At 31.7% G+C, this 12,865-nt stretch overlaps 6 protein-coding genes across 6 annotated transcripts; all 6 read left to right on the top strand. All coding sequences in view use genetic code 12, as the record gives it.

The window, feature by feature from the left end:
• The first annotated feature begins 273 nt into the window (after nt 1-273).
• Nucleotides 274-2,082, top strand: RJT21DRAFT_6341 (TATA-binding protein-associated factor TAF7). Its single transcript, XM_064885186.1, has one exon. It carries the CDS (start codon nt 347-349, stop codon nt 1,898-1,900), a length of 1,554 nt encoding a protein of 517 aa, XP_064740508.1. The 5' UTR covers nt 274-346; the 3' UTR covers nt 1,901-2,082.
• A 79-nt stretch (nt 2,083-2,161) lies between these two features.
• PRS1 (ribose phosphate diphosphokinase subunit) lies at nt 2,162-3,124 on the top strand (the record flags this gene model as incomplete). Its single annotated transcript, XM_064884394.1, has 1 exon — nt 2,162-3,124. The coding sequence occupies one exon, from the start codon at nt 2,162-2,164 to the stop codon at nt 3,122-3,124; it is 963 nt and encodes a 320-aa protein (XP_064740507.1).
• Nucleotides 3,125-3,418: 294 nt separating this feature from the next.
• On the top strand, nt 3,419-4,108 carry RJT21DRAFT_129016 (HAD-like domain-containing protein; the record flags this gene model as incomplete). Its single annotated transcript, XM_064882938.1, has 1 exon — nt 3,419-4,108. The coding sequence occupies one exon, from the start codon at nt 3,419-3,421 to the stop codon at nt 4,106-4,108; it is 690 nt and encodes a 229-aa protein (XP_064740506.1).
• Nucleotides 4,109-4,226: 118 nt separating this feature from the next.
• RJT21DRAFT_116751 (uncharacterized protein) lies at nt 4,227-6,193 on the top strand. The gene has a single exon (XM_064880466.1). It carries the CDS (start codon nt 4,250-4,252, stop codon nt 5,924-5,926), a length of 1,677 nt encoding a protein of 558 aa, XP_064740505.1. The 5' UTR covers nt 4,227-4,249; the 3' UTR covers nt 5,927-6,193.
• Nucleotides 6,194-6,254: 61 nt separating this feature from the next.
• RJT21DRAFT_132060 (uncharacterized protein) lies at nt 6,255-7,355 on the top strand (the record flags this gene model as incomplete). The annotated part of the gene is made up of 1 exon (XM_064883099.1): nt 6,255-7,355. The coding sequence occupies one exon, from the start codon at nt 6,255-6,257 to the stop codon at nt 7,353-7,355; it is 1,101 nt and encodes a 366-aa protein (XP_064740504.1).
• A 200-nt stretch (nt 7,356-7,555) lies between these two features.
• RJT21DRAFT_116749 (uncharacterized protein) lies at nt 7,556-12,826 on the top strand. The gene has a single exon (XM_064880465.1). The coding sequence runs from the start codon at nt 7,584-7,586 to the stop codon at nt 12,687-12,689; it is 5,106 nt and encodes a 1,701-aa protein (XP_064740503.1). The 5' UTR covers nt 7,556-7,583; the 3' UTR covers nt 12,690-12,826.
• The last annotated feature ends 39 nt before the right edge of the window (nt 12,827-12,865 follow it).

Here is a 12,865-nt window from a genome sequence, read left to right as displayed (position 1 = left end):
GGTCAAAAGATGAAGACCGCCGGCTTCGGGCCCCGTGACTCTGGTTCTTGCCATGAACGCCAGGCATTAATGATCATACACTACTGTTACTACGGTGTCAATGCCCTAAATTCTGGCTGGTTATGGTCGTTTGATAGTTGTGAAAAATTTTGAAGGCTTATCTTTCTCTTTTAAGTTTGTAGTGTCCTGCATGTGATGAGAACGGCCTTCATTAATGAAAGTACTGCATATACTGGTCGTGCGTATACCCACAAACCACTACTATATACACGAACGTAAATTGACTAAATATCACTAACTACTACTAATAACTATCACTACTACAGTACAATAACCAGTAGTAACTATGGCTATAAAGCTTAAGATAAAAGTACCCTCTGGTGGAGGAGACAATGGCAAACAACCGGGGGGTCCCAAAGTGAAAATAAGAGCCCCCAGCTCTCCTCAGAAGCGACTTAAGATCAGTCTCAAGAAGCCTGAACCAACACCCCCCAATCTTAGTATTAATAATAATACTACTACTACTAATAATAATAATAACAGCACTAATATACCTCTAACTAAAGAGAAACCACGAGTAGTACCTCGAGTAAGAATTAAACCTACTAGGATTCCAGGTGAAGGGTATGATTCAGAAGCTCCTGATTTAGAAGATGATCCATTACTTGAACAAGGTATAATAGTACGATTTCTTAATGATGTTAATTTAGATTTTGTTCATAATGCTATTGATTCAGGTGATTTAACAGGAATAAATATTAAATGGGTGACTCGTGAAAAAGCTGTAGTTAATGTCAATGGAACATTATATTCTGCTAGACTTCTTGATTTACCTACTGTAACAGAATTATATAAAACAGTGGATAAAAAGAATATATTTAAAACATTTGATATATGTCAGATATTATTGGTATTACACACAGTAATACCGTCAGAATTGAATGTTGAAAGAGACTTTGAAGTACCTCCAGAAGTTTTATTTACTCATCCTATTTATTCTTTATCAAAGTCTTCAGAAATTAAGCAAAGTAAATTATTACTTCGTGATGGGTTAGTAGATCCATATCGTGATGTATATAGAAGATTCAAGCCTAGAAAGGCTCCACATCGAATAGCTGATGATATTGAAGCAAGAGTTAATGAATTAATTAAATTAGATGATGAAGCAGAAGAAAGTCATTTTGAATTGGTAGATCCAAAGAAGACTGTCCAACGTTTTGGAACAGGTACACCATCTGGACCAGCAACTCCAATGGCAACTAAGAGTTCAGTTGAACCAGAAGAGTTTAATATGATCCATGAGCCAGATAATTTAGAAGAAGAATTGGAAAGAGCATTGGATGAAGATGACTTCGAAGTAGAGGAAGCCGAGGGTGATGGACAAGTGGATATGGAAGTAGATGGCGAAATAGAAGGAGAAGTAGAAGTCGAAGCAGAAGAGGAAGAAGAAGAAGAAGATGATGACGAGGAAGAAGAAGAAGATGACGAGGAAGAAGATGACGATGAAGAAGATGATGACGAAGATTCTAAAGCCGATAAACAACATGTTAAGTTATTAGAAGAAGAAATTGCCGATTTAGAGAAGGTGGTTGAATATAACAGAAAGAATCTTGCCACAGCCACTAGTAAAATGTTAAAGATGAAATTCCAAAACACTTACACATCCTTAAAGGCATCATTAGATCAAAAGAAGAGAGATTTAGTGAAAATTTTGGAAGAACAAGATCAATTACAGAAGAAACTGGATCCTAACCATCTCGCTGTTAAGAATGATGGAGAAGATGAAGAAGATGATGATGAAGAAGAAGAAGATGGAGAGCCAGATGAAGGCGAGGGAGATGGAGATGGAGATGATGAAGCCAATGATGATAATATGGATGACCTTGATGATCTCTTTTAGTATATAGATACGATTAGATTAGATATACTATTCCGCGGAGGACATTTTTATTAACTATGGGCATCATAACCTGTAATATAGCCCGTGCGGGAACCTGCAAATAGAACCAAATAATTACCAGTCAAATCTGTAAATGAATACGACATCTCATGCTAACCTGCAAAAACAGAAAAAAAATATATATACCAATAAAAATTAACTAGAACGTTTTTAGATGCCATCTGGGGCAGTTAGTGGGATCAATAATCGTCAAAAAATACCATGTCAACTAATTCCATTAAATTATTGGCAAGTGATGTCCATCGTGGACTTGCTGAATTAGTCGCCAAGCGTTTAGGAATTAGACTTACACCATCTGAGTTAAAGAGAGATTCTACTGGAGAAGTACAATTTTCTATTGGAGAATCAGTTAGAGATGAAGATATATTTATTATTTGTCAAATTGGGTCAGGAGTGGTTAATGATAGAGTTATTGAATTATTAATTATGATTAATGCTTGTAGAACTGCAAGTGCTAGAAGAATAACTGTAATACTACCAAATTTCCCCTATGCCAGACAAGATAGGAAAGATAAATCTCGAGCTCCAATTACTGCTAAATTAATGGCTGATATGTTAACAACAGCAGGTTGTCATCATGTTATTACAATGGATTTACATGCTTCTCAAATACAGGGTTTCTTTGATGTACCAGTTGATAATTTATATGCTGAACCAAGTGTAGTTAGATATATTAAAGAAAAGATTAATTATCAAGATGCTATTATTATTTCTCCTGATGCTGGTGGTGCAAAAAGAGCTGCTGGATTAGCAGATAGACTTGATTTAAATTTTGCTTTAATTCATAAAGAAAGAGCTAGAGCTAATGAAGTATCAAGAATGGTATTAGTAGGTGATGTATCAGATAAGATTTGTGTTATTGTTGATGATATGGCTGATACTTGTGGTACTTTAGCTAAAGCTGCTGAAGTTCTTTTAGATAATGGAGCTAAAGAAGTCATTGCCATTGTTACTCATGGAATCTTATCTGGTAATGCCATTAATAATATTAATAACTCTAAATTAACTAAAGTTGTATGTACAAATACTGTACCATTCGAAGATAAATTGAAATTATGTCCAAAATTAGATACTGTCGACGTTTCAGCCGTTCTAGCAGAAGCCGTTAGAAGATTACATAACGGTGAAAGTATATCGTACTTATTTAAAAACGCTCCTTTGTAGAAGAGAATGAAATAAATGAATTGACTATTGTAAGTTTTAAGTTCCAGTAATATTTTTTTCATAATACTTTGCGACAATCCATGACCTCAAGTCATTTGGTGGGGTGTAGTAATCATAATTGTATGGATAGTAACATGACATCAGATTCCAGAAAGACCGACAAACGAGTCATAAGAGCATGTCTCTTTGGTAAGTCGCTTATTATTATTATTTATAGTTATAATTATAATTAGTTATAGTTATAGTTATGTACTCATTATGAACGTGTTCTAACATCTCATCTCATTTTTAGATATGGACGGAACGATCATTAATACTGAAGATTTATATACTGAGGCTACCACGGAATTATTAGAACGATATGGAAAAGGACCCTTAACATGGGATGTTAAAATCAGACTTCAAGGTAGACCAGGACCTGAATCAATGAAGATTATGATAGAAGAATATGATTTACCATTAACTATAGAAGAATTTTCTCAAGTGGCATTAGAAATTCAGGCTGATAAATGGCATAGATCTAGATTTTTACCGGGAGCTCTTGAACTTGTAGAATATTTATATAATAAAAATATCCCAATTGCATTGGGGACTAGTTCTAATAAGATTAATTTTGAGAGAAAGACTAAACATCTTGATCATGGATTTAAATATTTTACCCATCATATTGTTACAGGAGATGATCCAAGAATTCCTACAGGACGTGGTAAACCTAATCCGGATATTTGGTTTGCATGCTTAGATAGTATTAATGCTCATAGAAAATTACAGGGATTAGATGAAATCTTAATTGAAGAATGTTTAGTATTTGAAGATGGAATTCCTGGTGTAGTATCAGGGATTGCTGCTAAAGCTCATGTAATTTGGATTCCTGATGTTAACGCACTTGAAGTATTAAATGGAGAAGAGCATAATATAATTGGCACTAATGGTGAAATCCTCACAAGCTTAGAACATTTCGATAAGGCTAAGTACAGTTTATAAATATCTTGTACAGTTACAGTTACAGTATATAGGGCAAAAAGTGTGTGTCGCATTAAAAAAAAATATAGCAGCTTATATAATTATATAGTGTGAATATCTACATACATTAAATTAGGAGAGACAAGTTAGTCTTCATAGAGAATGATAGGTACTGATTCGTACCTAATTACTATTGAATTCCCTAGTGTCGACGATAAGAATTCACGTTCTGATTATAGATACTCTAATATTGAAGTTACAGGCATTGACTTATCATCAGGAACTATGGGTACAGGTGATTTAGAGCCATTAAAGGCTAAACTGTTAGGTAAAGGTATAATTAGATTATATCGAGAATTAGAAGATGAAGAAGGTGATATATCATCATTACAACTTGGAGATAATCCAGTAGATGTTATACCCGGTGATGATACAATGGTAGCAATTGTTGCCGTTCCAACTTATTTTACAGCAACTGATTTATTAGGATTTATTGGTGAATCTTATATGAAAGATATTTCTCATATACGAATACTTAAAAGTGATAAACCTAATAGATTTCTTGTATTAATTAAATTTAATGGTATAGTTCGAGCTGCAGAATTTCATCATATCTTTAATGGTAAAGCATTTAATTCAATGGAACCTGAAACATGTCATGTACTTTATGTTAAAGGTGTACAAATTGAACATCTGGAAAATGAAAAATCAGAAGCTAAAAATACATTAATACCTTTCTTATTACATGATCCATTTACATCCCCTCCTGTTTCAATACCGAATAGTCCAGATTCTAAAGCATTTTCAGAAATACCTTCTGAAAGACCACTCATGGAATTACCTAGTTGCCCTGTTTGTCTAGAACGAATGGATGCAGCAGTTACAGGATTACTTACAATACCATGTCAACATACTTTCCATTGTCAATGTCTTTCCAAATGGAAAGATGATACGTGTCCAATCTGTCGATATTCAAATAATTTCTCAAACTTAAAAGTTCGTAGAACGGTTCGAAGACTACTGCAATTGGCATTGCCTCGAAATAATGATATAATAGAACAAGAAACTCCAGAAACTTGTTTTGAATGTACAGATGATGAAAATCTATGGATTTGTCTTATATGTGGTAATGTAGGGTGTAGTAGATATGCTCCTGGTCAACATTCATTAAAGCATTTCATCGATACAGGACATTGTTTTGCTATGGAAGTCAATACTTCACGTGTTTGGGATTATGCAGGAGATAATTATGTTCATAGATTAGTTACAAATGAATCCGATGGTAAATTAGTAGAATTACCAGATAAGAATTCAAATTCAGAAAAGGCCGAAGAAAAAGTCGATGAATTAGGATTTGAATATTCTCAATTACTAGTAAGTCAATTAGCATCACAACGAGATTATTATGAATCATTATTACAAGAAAGAGATGCTCCTAAATCAAGACGAGGATCTAAACCATTAGATTTAGAAACAACGGTAGAAAAATTAACAGCCAAATTAGCAGAAATTTCTGATCATACAATTCCATCTTTACGAGATAAAATTGTACAAAAGGATATAAAACTTAATAAATTAGCAAAAGAATTAAGTACCTCAAATACGCTAAACAATGCATTATCGGCAAAAGTGGAGTATCTAACTAAATCTATTGAAGAATCTCAAACCAAAATTGCGCAGCTTAAAGAAGAAAATCAAGGTTTAAATGAACAAGTTACAGACTTAATGTTTTTCCTTGATAGCCAAGAAAAATTTAAAGATGAACCACAAGATGTTAAAGATGGTACCATTGTGGTTCAACAACCTTCTAAAAGGTCATTAAAGAAGAAAAAGAAGTAAACTTAAAATATAGTTATGATATAAGGGAACTTGAACGACGGGTGTGCATACAACGCCCCCAATTGCGTGCCTAATTTGGACCGACTACTGAAAGTTGCAGCAATTGACACTATAATGAGTATAGATTGTAATCACAATAGTTTCCTAAATTATTTTGAATAAGATACAATTTAATAATAATGTATAATTTATTATGTTAGTTTCCGAGTAGGATCTTTGTAGTAGATATGACCGAATTTAAATTTTCGAATATGATTTAAAAAATTCACAGTAGTTAGCAGAAGGTGCAAAAAGTTGATAAAGTATAAACTACTTGAACTTTATCGCTATGATGGATGCTGCAAGAAAAGACGAGTCTCCACCTCGGAATACTAACCGATTACCTTCAATATCAACATTATTTCAAACTTCACTGGGTAATGAACTCCCGCCCAGTCGACATCATTCACCAGAATCTAGTTTAACCATTCCCTATACAACAACTCATAGTCCTCAATTATCAATTTCCAATCCACCATCTAGCTTGGGTCATCAACATACCACTTCTTATTCCTATAACCGTCCTCACCATTCTAGAGATGAAAGTTATCCATTACAGTTTAGATTCCCCGAACCAGGTATCATAAGTAGAGAGGGCCTGTCGACAAATATATTAAGAGATAACCAACCAACACTATTACCATCTCACCGAAAAACACAAAGTTTCCAGTTATCATCTAAACGTACTCTTGTTGAACTTCCAAGTGAAATATCTCAATCGGTAGTTCAATTGGTTAGACCCCTTCAAGACATAGAGACGTTTTCTCGTTCATTTAATGCTCAATATGCTACTCTACAGAATTCTCATGGCAATGTACCTATAACTTCTGTTTCAACTGAACAATTTGATAAACTTATGAACTTGTATTCCCTTCGAGATTTAGACAATATCCTTAGCAGCTGTGAAGAGATCAAGAATCTGATTCTGAAAATCAAACAGCATTCTTTAGATACATCTTCACAACCAGAAATAACACCCCCACAAGAAGGATCTTCAAACAAATCAGAAACAAGGGTAAATCCCACTTCAATCTCCAGTCCACCAAAAAGAAGAAAAAAGTCAACCCATGAAAAGAGTTCAAGTATGGTTGGAGAACTTATCCCCATGAGAATAAATCTTCAATTATCTCCCACAGGAGGACATCAAGAACCTATCGATCAAGGAGGACTTAATTCAGAATTGAGTATAAGAGAAAAAACTATAACATGTAAACATTGTGGGTCAGAAAATACTCCTGAATGGAGAAGTGGACCAGATGGTAGTAGAACTTTATGTAATGCGTGTGGATTATTTTACTCCAAATTGATTAGAAAATATGGATTACTTGATGCAGTAAAAATTATGGAAGAACGTAAAGTATCAGACCCTACTGATAGAAGAATTCTCTAATTTCTATATACCAATTTGTATTATTATTATTATTATTTTTATTATTATTATTATTACTGCTAAATTAATAAATTTGCAATCTTTACCTTTTCTCTATGCAGTGTTGCACGTGATCCCGCACCCGCTATTTTTTTTTCTTCGGTAGATGCAAAACTCACGATGAGTATAGAATTTTTTTTTTTCAATTCCATTCCAAACTGCTAGTTGGAGTTAAAACTGTAAGCAACGATGGCTGATTCGAGATCCGTACTTAGTAGCAGTGAAGTGGCTTTCCCCAGAGGTGGGTCCACTGCCTTGACTCCACTTGAAGTCAAGGAGATTTCAAACGAAGCTACCAAAGACGTATTATTTGAAGCATCAAAAGCCTCTAAAAGATCAAGTTCGAGTACATCGACTCAACCAAATAAGAAGTCAAAGAAGAAAAAGAATGTGAAATCAGAAGATAATGCTGATGATGAATCATCTGTTCAGATTGAAAACTTTAATTTTAAGAATATTATACCAGGATCTCTTGTTCTAGGACAAATCACAGCTATTGGAAAATTAGATATTACTTTAAGTATCGGAGATAATTTAGTAGGATTTATACCTATCACATCTATTTCTGAAGAAATAACTTCTCAGTTAGAAAGCTTTGAAGAAGAATCTGAAGAAGAAAGTGAAGAAGAAGCAGAAGCAGAAGCAGAAAATGAAAATGAAATTCAAACAGCTACTTTAAAGACCAAGACTAAAGAATTTCCTGATCTTAAACAATTATTTAAAATTGGACAATGGTTAAAAGCTAAAGTTGTTCAACCTAATGATTCTAAAAAGAAGAAAATTCAATTTAGTATAGAAGCCGAAGTAGTTAATAGTCATTTAGAATTAGAAGATTTAACGGTTGGAAATATTCTTCAAGGATCAATTAAATCTATTGAAGATCATGGTATTATTTTAAGTACTGGTAAATCAGGTTTAGCTGGATTTATATCTAATAAAGAGATTCAAAACTCTCCTAATTTAGAATTAGAAGAATTAAAAGTTGGTCAAGTGTTATTAACTAGTATTGCTGCTAAAGCTTCAACTAGATCAATTACTTTAAAACCAATTCAAAATGCTAAGAAAATTTCCATAACTTCTATTTCATCAGTGGATGCTATTCAACCAGGTATAATTGTTGATGCTTTAGTTTCTGATATTACTAAGAATGGTTTAGTTACTAAAGTTTTTGGATTAGTTGATGGTACAATTAATTTATCTCATGTTCAAATATTCGATCTTCAAGCATTAAAACATAAATATACTATTGGTAATACTATAAAGGCCAGAGTTTTAGCTGTTATTCCAAAAGCTGGAACTAAGAAATTAATTTTATCGGCTTTACCTCAACTTCAATCCCTTTCATCAATTGAAATTGAAAATCCTTTAGAAGCTTTCCCAATTGGTCATGTATTTGATGAAGTTACTATTGTAGGTACTGATCCTAATTATTTATATGTCAGTTTTGGTTCTTCAACACTTTTTGGTCAAATTCATAATTCTAAAATTGATTCTAATAAATCACTTGATATTGATTATACTAAATCAACTAAACATAAAGCTAGAGTTCTTGGATTTAATTCTATTGATAATGTATTAATCTTAACATTACAACCTGAAGTTGTTGATGCAAAATATTTACATTCTTCTGATATTCCAAATGGTACATTAGTATTATGTGAAATTCTAAAAGTTTTACCAGAAAATGGTGGAATTATTATTAAATCAGATCAAGGATTTGAAGGATTTGTTAGTGGAATTCATATGTCAGATGTAAGACTTGTATATCCTGAACGGAAATTTAAAACAGGAACTAAAGTTAAAGGTAGAGTATTATATAAAAAAGGTAAAAATTTAATAATTACTTTTAAAAAATCTTTAGTTAATATTGAAGATGAAGATGTACTTTGTAATTTTGAAGATGCAAAAATTGGACTGAAATCTCCTGCTACTGTTGAAAAATTTGTTCATGGTGGAGCTATTGTTTCATTCTTTGGTACATTAAAAGCTTTCTTACCTAAAAATGAAATTTCAGAAACTTTTGTAGATAAAGCTAGTGATTATTTAAAATTAGGTCAAACGGTTATTACTAAAGTTTTAGATATTAAATCAGATCAAAAGAGAATAATAGTAACTTTAAGACAATCATCAGAATTATCTAAATCTCAAAAACTTTCTATTGATGAATTAATTCCTGGTAAATCAATTATTCAAGTATCTGTAGTTGAAAAGGCTAAAGAATCTATTATTGTTGAATTACAAGATTCAAATTTAAGAGGAGTAATCTTTTCAGGTCATTTATCCGATGGTAATTATGAACAAAATAGAGCTATACTTAAACGATTACCAATTGGTGAGAAATTACAAGTACTTGTTCTTGAAAAGGATTTAAAAGCTAGAACCATTATTGTTTCTGCTAAGAAATCATTAATTGAAGCATCTAAACAAAGTCTTGTTCCAGGACAATTTAAAGAAATAAAGATTGATGATAAAATGTTAAAGGGATTTATTAAATCTGTAACTAATATGGGATTATTTATTTCATTTGCTGGGAAATTAACTGGTTTAGTATTGGCTAAATATGCTACTGATAAAGAAAATGAAGATTTATCATCTAAATTTTATAAATATCAATCAGTTTCATGTCGAGTAATTAGAATTGATGAAGAAAATAAAAGATTTTTATTATCTTTAAAGGATACTTCTGGTTCTAATGATTCTGAACCTACTATAAATCCAATTGATACTACTAAACAAACCATTAGTGATTATAGTCCAGGAATTATTACTAAAGCTCTTATTAAATCAATTAAGGGAACTCAATTAAATGTTCAATTGGCTGATAATTTACAAGGTCGTATAGATATTACTCAATGTTTTAATTCTTGGGAAGAAATTAAAGATAAAAAACAACCATTATCACAATTTCATAAGGGACAAATAATTGATGCAAAAATTTTAGGATTTCATGATGCAAAAAATCATCGATTTTTACCAATAACTCATCGTAAATCTAATAAGAATATAATTTTAGAATTATCTATTCTTAAAAAGGAATTAACTACTTCAACTCATGAAGAATTAAAATTATCAGATATATCTATTGGATCAGAATATCTTGTTTTTGTTAATAATTTAGCAAGAGGTTATATTTGGACATCTATTTCTCCATCAATTAAAGGTAGAATATCATTTATGGAATTACCTAATGATATAACATCATTTGAAGATTTAGATAATCAACTTCCAATTGGTACTGCCCTCAAGGCCATTGTTAAAGATATTGATAATGAACATCATGTTGCAAATTTAACTACTGGAAAGGATAATATTACTTCAATAAAAAATCTTGAAATTGGTAAGAAATATCCTTCAAGAGTTTTAAAAGTAAGAGATAGTTATGTTTTAGTTGAATTAGGTGATAATGTCGTTGCATCTGCTTTTATAACTGATGCCTTAAATGATTATAGTGAAAAATTAGAAAATATATTTCATGCTAATGATTTTGCTATTGCTACTATATTAAATATAGATCATAAAGCAGAAAAAGTGGCTGTTTCTTTAAGAACTTCTGAAGCTACTGATAAACTTATTAATTCTATAACTGATTTAAATAGAGGAGATGTTGTTAAAGGGTTTGTTAAAAATATAGCCAATAATGGTGTTTATATTGCATTAGGTAGATCAGTTCATGCTTTAGCAAGAGTATCTGATTTATCTGATTCTTATTTAAAAGATTGGAAAAAATTCTTTAAACCTCATCAACAAGTTATTGGAAAAATTTCTGCTTGTAAAGAAGAAGGTCGTATTTTAATAACTTTAAAGGAAACTGAAGTAAATGGTGAATTAAATTATTTAAAGAGATTTGAAGATTTAGAAGTTGGTCAAGTTTATGAAGGTTCTGTTAGACGTGTAACTGAATTTGGAGTTTTCGTTAAATTAGATGGTACTGTATCTATTTCTGGTTTATGTCATCGTTCTCAAATTGCTGATACGGTTGTAGAAAATCCATCAAGTTTATTTGGTGAAGGAGATCGTGTTAAAGTTAAAATTTTACAAGTTGATCAAGAAAAGAAGCAATTATCTTTAGGTATGAAGGCTTCTTACTTCACTGAAACTTCTTCTGAAACTCAAGAAGATGTTGAAATGGAAGATGCTGAAAGTGAAGCTGATGAAGAAGAAGTTTCTGATGATGAAGATGAAGATGATAATGATGAAGTTCTCGATGAAGATGAAGACGAAGACGATGATGAAGTTCTTGATGAAGCCAACTTTGATGATAATGATAGTGATAATAGTGAAGATGAAGATGAAGATGAAAGTTCTGAATCCAGTAATAAAATCAGTGGATTATCTACCAATGGATTTGATTGGACTGCTTCGATTTTAGATCAAGCTGAAGCCGATGAATCTTCGTCTGATGAAGAAGACTTTACTCAAGAAAAGAAGAGATTTAAAAAGACTCAAAGACGTGTTGAAGATAAAACGGCTGATATTAATACTCGTGCTCCACAATCTGTTTCTGATTTTGAACGTCTTTTAATTGGTAATCCAAGTTCATCTATTTTATGGATGAATTATATGTCATTCCAATTACAACTTAGTGAAATTGATAAAGCAAGAGAAATTGGTGAAAGAGCTTTAAAGACAATTAATTATCGTGAAGAAGCTGAAAAGATGAATATTTGGATTGCTTTACTTAATTTAGAAAATACTTTTGGTACTGATGAAACTTTAGAAGAAACTTTTAAGCGTGCTACTCAATATTTAGATTCATTTGTAGCTCATCAAAAATTGGTTGGAATTTATACTATGTCAGAAAAGTATAATAAAGCTCAAGAATTATATAAAGTTATGTCTAAGAAATTTGGTAAGAATGTCAATGTTTGGGTTCAATATGGTTCATTCTTATTAGATAGAAAAGATCATGAAGGTACTCGTGAAGTTTTAGCTAGATCACTTCAAGTATTACCTAAAAGAGATCATATTGAAGTGGTTAGAAAATTTGCTCAATTAGAATTTTCTAAAGGTGATGCAGAACAAGGTAGATCATTATTTGAAGGTTTGGTTACTGATGCTCCAAAACGTATTGATATTTGGAATGTTTATATTGATCAAGAAATTAAACTCGATGAAAAATCTAAAGTAGAAGAATTATTTGAAAGAGTATTGGCTAAAAAGATTTCTCGTAAACAAGCCAAATTCTTCTTTGGTAAATGGTTATCTTATGAAGAAGAAAAAGGTGATGAGAAGATGAGTGTACGTGTTAGAGCTAAGGCTACTCAATATGTTCAAGATCATTCTAAGGAAGAATAGTCTTATATCTCATATCATCATTCTGCACATAGTTATATAGTATAAGAATCATTACCAAAATTGTATATTAAATTTTAAAATAAATAGCATATAGATTAGTGATTTTCCTGTAGCTATACAAAAGAAAAAGACTGCAAAAGTTGTAACAAAATTTCCTTTGACTGCCATTTTCCATT

The sequence above is a fragment of the Scheffersomyces amazonensis genome, assembly GCF_036850825.1.
Source record: "Scheffersomyces amazonensis strain UFMG-HMD-26.3 chromosome Unknown RJT21scaffold_1, whole genome shotgun sequence".
Classification (NCBI taxonomy): domain Eukaryota; kingdom Fungi; phylum Ascomycota; class Pichiomycetes; order Serinales; family Debaryomycetaceae; genus Scheffersomyces; species Scheffersomyces amazonensis.
Note: the sequence above shows the minus strand (reverse complement) of the source record. Positions and strands in the feature narration are given on the sequence as shown.